Source organism: Ochlerotatus camptorhynchus, unplaced genomic scaffold (genome assembly GCF_037179485.1).
Source record: "Ochlerotatus camptorhynchus isolate MF236.1 unplaced genomic scaffold, CSIRO-AGI_Acam_v1.1 ptg000503l, whole genome shotgun sequence".
Lineage (NCBI taxonomy): Eukaryota > Metazoa > Arthropoda > Insecta > Diptera > Culicidae > Ochlerotatus > Ochlerotatus camptorhynchus.
This window is the reverse complement of record NW_027040988.1, coordinates 6087849-6100779: the sequence shown is the minus strand read 5'-3', so window position 1 is coordinate 6100779 and position 12931 is coordinate 6087849. Positions and strand designations below refer to the sequence as shown.

Here is a 12931-nt window from a genome sequence, read left to right as displayed (position 1 = left end):
TAGTGGTTGCTTTGTTTTTTCACATACGACGCTTCACTGTGAGCGTATCTGCAGTTTTTGTGTTATCATCAAAATTTAACAGTTAAGTCATATTGACAATAAAAGCATAGAGGTAACTCTAAGACCACTGGGTCCTGAAGAAAATTCTCGATGAACATTTCAAATGGTCCTATCTGCTTTGATCGATTCTCTTCATCGACTTTCTCTTTCGTTAATAACTCAGCTGCAAAACCTTTCCCTATTGTATTTGACGTTTTGGACGCTAGATAAGAACCTCTTTTATCAAACTATGTGGTAGAATTAGCGCGAAATCTGTTTGCATAGCAGTGGTTATGAAAAGAGAAAGTCGATGAAGAGAATCGATCAAAGCAGATAGGACCATTTGAAATGTTCATCGAGAAATCATTATTATTTTTGGCTCACTCAGTACCAGAACAACGGTCCCAAGCAGTCCCAAGCTATTTCACTCACCCCTGCATGTTCTGCATGAATCCACACACCCCTGATGTTATCTGTCAAACTTTCATAGCGAATCAAAACAAACATAGTGTAGTAATAGAATTTCAACTAGAATAGGGTACGTTAATCGTTTGCTTGGGACCAATAGGCTACTAAAGTGGTGAGCCAATTTAAAATCGTTAGTTTCGTATTGATTGTTGATAAAAGGGTGTATCAACACCATTTTAAAAACAATGAAAGAAGGTCACATAGGGCGTTCATTAAATATATTCTCCATAATGCATTACAATTTAAAACCTTGTTTTTCATTAACTCGTAGGAAAGCATGTATTTTATATTCGGTTAGATGCAAAATATCGATTTGTTTATTTTTGCGACTTACGTCCTTTTGAAAAGTTATGCATGAATTTGCCGATTGAACCTGTAATACCTTGTACAGACATACAAAGTACACTGTTGTACCACAAACGAAGTGACAGACGACTAACTGGCGAAGAAATCCATTAAAATAATGTGGTTCACTGTAATAGAATTTTCTTGGAAGCTTGTGCCATCATCCACCAGATGGGTTAGTTTTTCTGTTTTGATTTGAACAAAGTTGATTTTGTGTACAATGATTCTTTGACATTGTGCAAAGAGTGTATCATTTTGTCAGTTTTCAGTTTGAGTAGAGTGAAAGAGATAGAACCAAAACATTCTAATACATTTGGTGAAAATGCTTGTACAATCCAGTAGTAGTGTTGCCATGTGGTACAATCCAGTAGTTGTGGTGTTGTCATGTGGTACACTGAAAAATTGAAATAGCAGGTTAGTCACCAAAGTTTTCGAGCCGCTCCGTCTGTCACTTCGTTTGTGGTTGTACTACCGTTGTATTTCTTTAAGCTAGTACCTTAAATTGTACCTTTTGATGTACTCGATTAAAGGAGTACAACGGTACTGCTTTGTATGTCTGTCAATGGTATAAATGGCTGCGATTCCACCATTCTGTAAAAATTGTAACGAATGTATTGCACACTTCACACTCAATTGGACTGCACAATACTGTAAAAATAATGTTTTACAAAAACAAACTGCAATAAAGTACAGCATTTCCGTAAAAGTTACTGAACAGATTTGTAAACTTAGTACTGTCAAACACAACCTTTGCTGCCATTTCGATGTTGAGTGTTCTTCGGTTTTATGTTGTGGAATGTAAGTACTTTACTTTTTTTTGCTAGATTGTGTTAAATTTACACCGAAAATTTTATTTATTTTCATTTTTGGGTCAATTTCTTTCAAACGCCATAGACGTTAGGAAACTCAATATCCTCCTTAAAAGTGCTGAGTTTGGCTCAAAAGTCCACGGTTTGCTGAGTCCGGCTTCATTACTGTTTTTTTATTATTATGTTTGTACGAACGCAATATGGAAATGCCTATTAAAAATATATATGGTTAAATAGTCGAATGAATGTTTGGGTTGGTGAATGAAAGAAACAAATAATTAATCAATAAAAATTCTTTATGATTTACTCTGAAAAAAAAGTACAGTAGATTCGGTAAAACATATACTGAACGCTATGGTAAACTTAACTGATCGTTAAGTAAAATTTACAGTCCGCAGGTCAGTAAATTTTGACAGAAAATTTAACGAATTGAAAAATTACCGAATGGATTACAGAAACATCACCTGTTCCATATTCGGTAACAATTTACAGTATACTGCGAGGGGGGCGACTCTATCTACGATACAGGAAAAATAGTTTTTTGCTGTGGCTAGCTGCGCGCACGCTGAGTAGATTGAAAGAAGATTGATGATGATTCTGAAGATTTCCTGCAAAATTATGATGCACGATGCAAGTAGATGCAAGAAGATGCGAGAAAAAAAAAGACGATTTTCCTAAGATTGATTCGCTACTGTGAGATTTTTTAAGAATCAAGAATTGAGATTTAGATGTGTCGCCTCCCTCGGTATACTGTTTAAAAATCTTAGTGTGCAGTCTAAGGCTGGAACTCACGGTCCACTGGTGTTGGTGAGTTATTTTCCGTTAATGTTCATGAAAAGTTCACTATTTTGCAATAAACAATGCCAAAACTAAAAAGTTTACGGGCGAATTTTGACAGATTTGAACCTATTTCATATGACCAGAAAGTTTCTGCTGGTCACAAATGCCTTATTGCCATGTTGATTTCCTACGTAAGTGATGTGAATTTCACGAATAAACACGAGGACGAAGGACGATTGATTATATCAAAAATTGCCATACACAATCGACAGTGCTGGCGATGGAGTTCATTCATTTCCTCGAATTGAAAAGTTGTATTTTGTATTTTTCCATATTGAATACTCGGAATAGATTCAGAATCCATTTCGGGTTTTCGTTTTTTTTTTCTCGATGTGATGGGGGAGGGTCGAATGACGCTCGGCGAAACGATGGAGTGACGTTGAATTGTGGGGTTTCGCCTCGGGCTCCGCTGGTTTTGTCGAGCTGGAACATTATTTGGATGATTGCCTACATGGGTTTCCTGATCGATGACTTCGGTCTCGCTGCTTGCTGGTCGTTTTCGGTTGAGTTCCGAGGAAGACATGACACGCTAAAAATAGTTTACTCAAATCATATATTGTTGAAATAAACATGCTCATGAATTTAATAAAAAAAAAACATATTTTTGATGCAAACATTTTGTCAATTTATCTTGAATGAATAATATGTTTATAGAATGAACATTTATATTTTTGATTTAAATGAACAAAATTCGTTTCCGTGTAGTAGGTCCCGAAGAAACGTGCTCAACTTTTTGGCTCAGCTCTACTATCTTCGGTCCCAAGCTAATCGATGCATCCCTGGAAACACAGGAAAATCCACGAACCCCTCATTTTATCTGTCAAACTTTCATAGAGAATCAAAAAAACATAGTGCAGTACTAGAATTTCAACTATAATGGGGTAAGCTTATAAATATACTTGGGGCCAATAGGCTAGTCAAGTATTATTATTATTATTTATCTTTATTAGGGAGGCTTTCAGCCTGGGGTTGGTTCGCTTCCAACTAGTCAAGTAGTGAGTCAATTTAAAATCATTAGTTTCCACCGGTTGGTGGTACTGTTTATGTAGACTTAGTCTGTTTTTTTAATTATTTGATTTTCTGTAAACCGCACTTCTGTAATGTCCACGAGGAACGTGAGCAAATTCTCAAATTTTAATTCGGAAATTTTAAAATATTTTTTTCGGAAAAACTTTTAAGGTACCATCAACAATCAATACGAAACTAACGATTTTAAATTGGCTCACCACTTTAGTAGCCTATTCGTCCCAAGCAAACGATTAACGTACCCTATTCTAGTTGAAATTCTATTACTACACTATGTTTGTTTTGATTCGCTATGAAAGTTTGACAGATAACATCAGGGGTGTGTGGATTCATGCAGAACATGCAGGGGTGAGTGAATAGCTTGGGACTGCTTGGGACCGTTGTTCTGGTACTGAGTGAGCCAAAAATAATAATGATTTTCTTCGGGACCCAGTGGTCTTAGAGTTACCTCTATGGTACCATTAGCTTGACCGCTAGTTCAAATAATGGACGCAGTGGTTTTACTACAGACGGTATAGTAAACACAGACTGGCGGATAGAAATTCCGTAAAAATGGCAGCACGGTTATTTTTACATTATTTTTCCTATTGTCTAGCTACAATTGCAAATGCTTACACATAGAATGACTCGTATTCAGTGCAGCAAGCTGTTATGTAAACAAGCTTTAATTTTGGTTTGAAAATGAAGTGTTTATATAAAGGTTGCATGAATAATTCCCACTATGGCATAAAAAATGTTGGGTTTTTTTCCGATTCCCCGCGAAGAATGGCATTCTGAAACAATGAAAACTGTTTTGCGGACTACCGGAAGATTTTCGAATAGTCGGAAGTAACCGACTTTGTAGCGTAAGTAAACTTATTTTTCACAAGTGAAGACTTAACAACAAAGCTTTTCAAACCGATTTTAGTTGCACTTTGGCGAGGAGCATGTGTATTTGGACTGTGGAGGAAAAATCGGAAAAGTTTCCGGGGCGATTCCCTGCTACTCAGATGTCCAGCAAATTTCTCATCTAAAACGCACTGATCGTAGTATGGAGGATGACGTTGATGATATTGAGAACATACTTCCAAGCCCACAAACCTCGACAGTATCAAGTATGCAGTATCAAGATATTGAATATCTCGACGAAATTTTCCTACACCCGGATGAACATGACGGCGAAAATAGTGCCGATTTTGTTTATTATTCTCAATCCGTTAATGATACAAGTATGCAATCAAATCTTCCGGAGAATCTTGAATGTAACCAATTTGTCTGGAACAAAACCCAGAGTCAACAGTGTCAAAAATAAAGTTCTGTGAGATCAAATAGTGATTATTTTGTGTGTTAGATCAATGTGAATCTATTGCGTACTTCACGTCTAACTGGACAAATGACAGCATTTTAACTTATTAAAAAGTGTGATAAAAATGCTCGTTTACGTCTCATGTTATTGGTGTCTTCGGTGCGCTTATTTCTTGCATTATAAAGAATAAATGCACCCAAGACACCAAGAAGATTAAACGTTTTTATCATTAAAAACATAATAACGGAAAACCATGTTCGGGATTACAATACTCTCCACACATTATTCGTTTGTCCGTTTGGCTCAACATTTTGACAGTTCGTTTGGCTCCACTAGATTCGTATCCGCCGGTCTGTGTTTACTATACCGTCTGTAGTTTTACTCCCCTCCCTAACAAATCGGTACCACTGAACTATCAACAATTTTGTCCGATGAAAACTGAGTTCATTTGTGACGTCACGCTGTAATACCTACACACAAAAAATAATCACTACTAAAATTAAAAAAATCATTGGTAGAATTAAAAGTTTTCGTTGGTTCTTTTTGGTAGAAAGTCTGAAGCATTCAAAATAAAAATGTGTAACTTGTCAAATCAAAAGTTTAGCTCTTCGTTAATTTTAAAAGTTGATGCTTTTGAATCAAATTGTAGAACTGTCAAAAGGAAAACCAATGCTTTCAAAATGAAGTGCAAACTGTTTCAGTTCGAAAAGAGTTGTTTTTATTATGACAATATATTTGTTATATTAAATTTTAAATATTATCATATTAATGATTTTCAAGATTAAGAAAAGTAGCCAAACTAATGTTTGTATCATATTTAAAACATAAATTTATTCATTTATTTAATAAAAAAAACAAAGAAAATAAAACATAGTTTATGTTACCAGCGCAGATTGTGTCCTAGCCCTATTAGGCTAAGGAAGGCTAATCCTACTGTTCATCGTCCTGAGTCTTCTAAGTGGCATGGGTTGAGTCAGATTCTTGTCCGTCTTGTAATGGTCAAAGTATTGAGTCGAACCTAAGCTCCACGTTCATTTCGAAGCATTCCTCGTGTTTCCATCCTTTAAGACAACGACATACAATACAATATAGTGGGGGTTCACCAACACCAAAACAGTGAGCTGGTGGATAATTCCCTGTACATCATTGTCTTGTACGTTCATATGTTCTACGCCCACGTACGTTTGGTGGTCACTTTCCGGAATGATGAGTTAGGTGCCATGTAACGGGGTTTGTTGTAAGGATAGTTTTTTCGGTCGAGACGCTTCACTCTGTTACGGGATTTGTTGGCCGGAACCATCCGATGTAAGCGCTTGTTTGTCAAGTAATAGCGTACCTACAATGTAAACATAAATGTAATCGATCCTAAGAAAAATAATTTTCCAACTCACCTACATGCCCTGTTGCAGCGGCTGAATCACAATCGATCACCGGAGGCAGCTTCCAAACACCGAATTAATCGAATTAACCCATTAAAAAAATGAAATTCCGTGGAACGATTTTATTTTCGTCGCGTCAATTCTACTTTGGCGGCAAATAATGTGAGGTCCAGTGCTGCCAAAAACGTTACTATGAAGAAGTATTTTTGACAGTTGAACAACTTTTATTTTAAAAAATACACTTTTAAAATTACAAGTCAGAAGTGAAAGAAAAACTTTCAAACCAAAGATATAGCTTTCATTTTGAAAATTTTCACTGTTAAAACTACGAAATTTGGGAAACTTTTATTTTGAATTTGCATTATTTTTATACCAACAATTTTTGTTTTTTGTGTGTAATTACATAATTATTTCATACATCCAGCCCAGTTGCAGGCACGTAGGCAACATGTTGTACCGTGACAGCGGGCCCAGCACAGCAAAATAAACGATTTGAGCCCGGGACATGCTGCCTACTGTCAAACGCTGCTGTTGGTATAGACCTTTTTGACGTTTAATCGTCTTTCTCTATCTAGCACACATAAATGAATGGACGGTTTGTTTTCCCACTAATCTGTTTCCCTCTTGCTCGTACTCGTTCGATTTAAATAGTGCAGTAGTGTGCGCCGATTAAACGTCAAAAAGCTCTATAGGCCTTGTCACTGGCCTGCATACATCAGCTGGAATTACGTTGATCGATATTTCAATTTTTTGCTGTGTACGAGGATGCAAAGAGAAAGTCGACGAAGAGAATCTGTCAATGCTACTTAGGACCTAATGCATTGTTCAGCTTGATTTTATCTCATGAACACAAACGACGGTGTAACGGGTCAAACCCAAAACCGCGTGACTTCGACTGATCACTCGTCCAAAACTGTCATAACAAAAAAAAAAAACATCTGCATTAAAATTTAAACGTAAACAACGTGCTTCATGGGATATTTTTCGCGTAACATTCGATTCTCTTTTAACTATTCCACCCAAAATTTTAACTATTCAGTGTAAAATCGTTTGCATAATCACGCAGAGGCTGGCGGTTTTTAATTATCCTAAAAATTGCTGCAACATTGTGTGAAATTCGCCATCCAAATTAGCCGCCATGCCGTTCATGAAGGGAAAGGCTCCGGTTCGCCGATCGATTCAATATCTTAGTGCCGGCCGGTTAGCACTCAAGCAGAAGATCAAGGTCTTCAGCGTAAACTACAATACCTACGGAGATCATCATGAGGGAGCGAGGTAAGCTGCTCTAAGAAAGTTGTCCCCTTGGAAGCTTAGTTGATTACATAACAGGGTTTTTTTTTTTCCCTCTTCCGACAGGGATTTCGTATTTTGGACCATTCCCCAGATACAGTACAAAAACCCGGGCGTTCAGGTTGTAACATTCAAGAACATGACACCTTCTCCGTTCATCAAGTGTTATTACGGTAATGCTTGTGATCACTTTGGTTTATAACAGATGTTACTAATGGTGAATTGTATAATTCCAGAGGATGGCAAACAAATTCTGATCGACGTTGATAGTAAAAACCGGAATGAAATCATGCAACATTTGTTGAAGGTCGTGGGGAAATCATCGTGAGTGCTTCTTATAATTTAATCTAATGAACTTTTCATTGAACACACAATCCCAGAGATCCCAGCTAACAATAATTTAGCCGGTTAACAGCTGCATAAGCCAATTTTTGCCTGTATAAGCGGTTCTGCAGCTAATTTTTCTTGTTGGAATTGGAATGTCCACCTAAGGTTTCTTCCTCGCTAATGGCAAGGTTTGCTGGTTTCCGTTGTGGATCTCCTTGGAAATCTAGATAAAAAATTTCAAAAGGTCCTGTCTGCATTGATCGAATTTCTCTTTCGTTGATAACTCGACTGCAAAAACTTTTCCCTGTTGTATTTGAAGATTTGGACCCTAGATAGGAACCTCCTTTATCAAACTATGTGGTGCAAATAGCACAAAATCTGTGTGCATAACAGTGGTTATCAAAAGAGAAAATCTATTAAGAGAATCGATCAAACCAGATAGGACCATTTGAAATATTCATCGACTTCTACGTTAGCTATGGCCTTAGTATGATTTACTACTTCCTTCCTTCCGGTTTGCTTTAATCTTCTTGATCTTCAGGCCCAAACGAATCTCGTTACTAGACTTGGGCTGCCACCTGAAGTACCCCTATTCTACATCTTCTCCTCCATTCCAGAGAAACCCTGGCAGCGGAAGCCAAGCTCGCCGAGAAGCAAGACAATCCGGCCAACTTTGGCGTAGGTTGCGCAAAGCACTGCATCTGCGAAGTTCCCGGTCAGCTGCCCTGCCCCGGAGTGGTTCCAGTGCCGAAACACATGCGAGGAAAGTACATCTACCAGATGAAGGAATAAGCAGGGACTTTCTTTTCTACCAGTTCTCGGTCGGAAGACCCTCCGGTACGTGCAGTTACATAGTTTAGTTCGTTGCCTAAGTGTATTATAAATATCAGAATAAAAAACATCCTACCTAGCAAATGACCGAAGCGGACACATACTTACTTGAGACATGATAGAATTGAAATAAATCTCCGACAAATTTATGCTATCTATACTAGCTTACAGTATCCCTTCACTTGAACCGACTGGATTTGTACGGTCCACTTCTTCCGCCTCGGTTAGAGCTGCGTTTCATCTTGGAAGGATCTGGCCGCTGCAGTGGCTGGTTCTTATTATATTGATACTTTTCGATGATTGGCCGTTCTGCATTGATCGATTTGTTAATGACCAAATCATCCGACTTGCTTTCCATCATCTTCAGTTTGGCTTCCAGAGCTTGGATTTTAGTCTGTTGACTCAACGGGCCGCTGGGACCGGCCTTAGAACCACCGGCCAATGCCGGAATCTGCAGCTTTGGTTTGGTCTTCTCCATTTCGTCTCGATTGACGTTTTTTGCCCACCGAACGACCATATGCTTGTCTCCGACCAGTTTGCCATTGAGCACCCCCAGTGCAGATTCCGAATCTCTTTGCTGCAATAGGTATTTTAATATTAACGACAATGAACTACAGACTATTTTCAAGATCAAACAACTTAACCCTTTCGTACGTCACGAAGGCATACCCCCGCGGATATCCGGCCATCGGCCCGGAACGGTGGAACAGCATGTCGAACTTTTCAATTTTACCGCATTTTTGCGCAATTTTCAATAGTTGATACCGATAGTGGGAAAAGAAAAGGGAGGCGGTTAAACTATGTTCGCTTAAAAGTTTGAAATTCAGCATGATGATCAAAAAGGATAAGCAACTTACTCGGTCACACGGCTGTCCAGGTTTCCGATCCAAAGCCTGCGATCGTCCTGCGCTGGGGGCTGGAGAAGAGAATGTTTGTATGGTGCAGATAATGGTCGTGTTTATCGAAGAAAATCACTTACCTCCGCCATTGCCTGGAGCTTTGGATGACTAGAATCTTTGTAAGCACTAAAATCGGTTGAGAATGTGACGATTTCAACGTGAAAACAAGAATTAATTTTTGAAAAACTGAATAATACGCTCGCAAAATTTTATGTAAACTTGTTTTCAATGTCGACTACACCGTTCTCTGAAGTTACACCGCTTAAGAACTGTCATTTCTGTATAGTTCATCCAAGGTCGGTGACGTTCATCGCAAAGTCATTAGTAGATCTGTGCTGCACTAAAAATTAATGCTAGCCAAATATTCCAAAATGCCGTATCTGCTTCGATCGATTCGCTCTACCGACTCTCTTTCGTTAAGGGGAAGCCGAGGGGAAAGCTTTACAGGCCTATTCTGCGCGGCGTGTGAGGTGAGGTGACACGCTCTCACTTGTGAAGTGACAATTGTCACCTCGGGTGAGGTGACTCTCCGTGCAAATCAAATGGAGAGTCACCTCAGTGACAATTGTCACTTCACCATCACTTCACTGTCACTTCACCTCACACGCCGCGCAGAATAGCCCTGTTAATCGCCCAGAACAAAATGCGTTGAGATTTTTCTAAAAATATTGGATAAAGATATCAAAGTTCCAAAAGTTTTAATTCTACCAAGAACTCAAAACATCTATGGACTTCTAGTTAGTATCTGAACTAAAAGTATGTTAGACCTTTTTTTCCTTTGGTTTGTTTTTTTCCGTCGATCTTGTTTTCCGTGCTGAGCACCAATGCTACCGACGTGCCAGGAAGGCAGCTCCCACACCTTGACCCTACCTATCGACCCATCAACTCATGAACCGGGGACCAACGGCTTTACTTCCCATCCGAAGGAACCCTAATAAAAATTGTATGGTTAATTTGCTTAACGACGTGTTCTGGGCAGGGCGTCACAATATCAGCTTCAATCGACCAAATCGATGCGACGAAGAGACTGCTGGCTTTCTTTTTCTGTTAAAGTCGAACAGCTTCGCAGCATTCTAGAACCTCAGTCGGCGTGCACAAACAAATGTTCAATCGCTTGTCTCTCTTTCTCCCGTCGCTCCATTGGTCTTCCTTTCAAGCTTCGTCGAAATGGATGAGCGAAAGAGCGCTCGACTTTGATAGTTTTCTCTTTCATGAAACACATCAACAGAGGTTTCATGACGTATATGACGGAAAATGAAATAACACATTTAAAGCATTTCTCACGTCAAAACACTTGAAGATTACACGTCATATTTCTAATTTATCTTCCATCCATATATATATCTAAAAAAAAATGATCGAAAACGGGACAAAACGCATTTTAAACAAATTGAAAGAGCGGCGATAGAGTGTTCGTGAAAGGGGATTGAAAGCCATAATGAAGTTCGTTTAACTAGAAAATCGAAGTTATTTACATTGAAAGCGATGAGCAAAGCAACGACGAGAAGTTCCACAGCCAGCCTTTACTTCCAAGCGTCCTTCTTTTTTATTTTCGTTTCTTGCTGATAGTCTAGCTAGGCGTTATAGAAATGAAGCGTCGAACACGCATGTATGAGAGAAACAAAACACGAGTTCATTTTAGAGCTTCGAAATTGTAGAGCCCTGGTTCTGGGTATCATCCAAACCATTTGTGGAATAGTTCAATGATTTGGGTTATCGTTCGTGTATGGTTATTTTTTATTAGGGAAGGCGTGATCAGAGATGTTATGCCTCAGAACATCCCGGCGGCGCCGACTGGGATTGAACCCAGGCCTACTGGGGTGAGAGGTAATCACACTTACCACTACACCACCGGCGCCGTTATGTTATACCTTGAACAGACATACAAAGTTCACTGTTGTACTACCGTCACACCTAGAAAATATTACCGAACTCGGTTTGATTTCAGAGGAATAACCGAGCTGTCGTTAGTTCTTTTTGCTACCCACAATCTGTCAAAGTTACCGAATATCTCGGTTGACGAAAAATAAATTTAAGCAGAAATAACCGAACATCGGTTTACTCAGGAATTACCGAACGCTGTCAAACAAACCGACACACCATTGTAATTAAGGAATTCAAGCTGAACATTGCATTAGGTCCTAAGGTCCTAGGTTCTAACTTGAGCACATAACCAACAATCAATACGAAACTAACGATTTAAAATTGGCTCACTACTTGACTAGCCTATTGGTCCCAAACAAATCGATTACGTACCCCATGCTAGTCGAAATTCCTACGCAATGTTTGTTTTGATTCGCTATGAAAGTTTGACAGATAAAATGAGGGGTTATTGGTTTTTCTTATGTTTCGAGGGGTGAATCGATTAGCTTGGGACCGAAGAGAGTACCACCCAAGAAACAATTGCATATCTAATTAACATTTATTGAGATGTTTTATTTAGTTGCTTACTGAATAGTTGCTGCTTTATCTTGGTATGCAGCTGCTACACACACATTCTTCACACAATTCTGGAGAATTTATTCAGTTTGTGGTCTATTAGTAATTGAAATCATATGTTTAAGTTGCTACTATGTCGCTTTCAATTACGCTGATTTAAGACTACGGATAAGTTCTTTGAACATTTTATACGTGTGATATAGTTTTGAGAGTAGTTTCTAGCAGCTTTCATAATTCGTATTTACTTACATCACTTTGTTGTAGAAAAACAACTATATCATGTCAACGAGTCTTATACAATTATGTTTTGTTGTCATTGAAACTTTGCATCAAATATTATAAGGCTATGGCAAAATTTTATCTCCTCTAATCGTTGTTGTAACATTCAATCGGTTCTAAAGATCTTTTAATAAATCAACCTACAGATACTGTTAAAGTTAAGGCAACACGATTATGATGAAACATCACACATTTTAACAATTTCATTCTGCTTTGATAAAAACCATGAATTCTCAAAAGACTGATTTAGTAGTAAGCCATCTCTAACTGAGCAATGTAGGTTATTTTTTCGCTTGAACAAGTTTGGAAATGGTCCTTTGGGCGTTTCTCGTGTATCCTTCACAGTACTTTTCTCCAGGATTCTATTGGCCACTTGTTCTAAACAGTTGTTTCCTTGTCTTAGGCATCTTTTTAGCTGACATAAATAATTTTCAAATTGATACGCTGAAATGGAATCCAAAGATCCGAACCTTTCAACGTCAGCTACCACATGTTCTAGATTGTGTATATTACTAGTAATATACTCTTCTCCGTAGATGCTTTGGAATTCTTCGATAAATTTTTCAAAAAGCTCTTGCGCCAACGGTCTTAAATTTATATAGAAGTCTGACGAACAGATTGTGACCGCAGTGAACAAAACAAGGAAATGGTAGTACAGTGTTTCCTCTAATATAT

The 12931-nt window shown here is 38.3% G+C and overlaps 2 protein-coding genes across 3 annotated transcripts; one reads left to right on the top strand and one right to left on the bottom strand.

The window, feature by feature from the left end:
• Window positions 1–7158: 7158 nt before the first annotated feature.
• Window positions 7159–8731, top strand: mRpS25 (mitochondrial ribosomal protein S25). The gene is made up of 4 exons (XM_065235862.1): window positions 7159–7466; window positions 7548–7654; window positions 7718–7805; window positions 8426–8731. Exons 1-4 carry the CDS (start codon window positions 7330–7332, stop codon window positions 8598–8600), a joined length of 507 nt encoding a protein of 168 aa, XP_065091934.1. The 5' UTR covers window positions 7159–7329; the 3' UTR covers window positions 8601–8731.
• On the bottom strand, window positions 8647–9707 carry LOC135712804 (probable RNA-binding protein 18). Of its 2 annotated transcripts, none has more exons than XM_065235864.1 (4): window positions 9619–9707; window positions 9497–9555; window positions 9284–9358; window positions 8647–9216 (listed from the first exon to the last, which is right to left on the bottom strand). In XM_065235864.1, exons 3-4 carry the CDS (start codon window positions 9350–9352, stop codon window positions 8818–8820), a joined length of 468 nt encoding a protein of 155 aa, XP_065091936.1. In that variant the 5' UTR covers window positions 9353–9358; window positions 9497–9555; window positions 9619–9707; the 3' UTR covers window positions 8647–8817. The 2 variants fall into 2 exon arrangements, with proteins under 2 accessions (XP_065091936.1, XP_065091935.1); XM_065235863.1 differs by having other exon boundaries at window positions 9284–9396; window positions 9489–9555; window positions 9619–9700.
• Between the last annotated feature and the right edge of the window lie 3224 nt (window positions 9708–12931).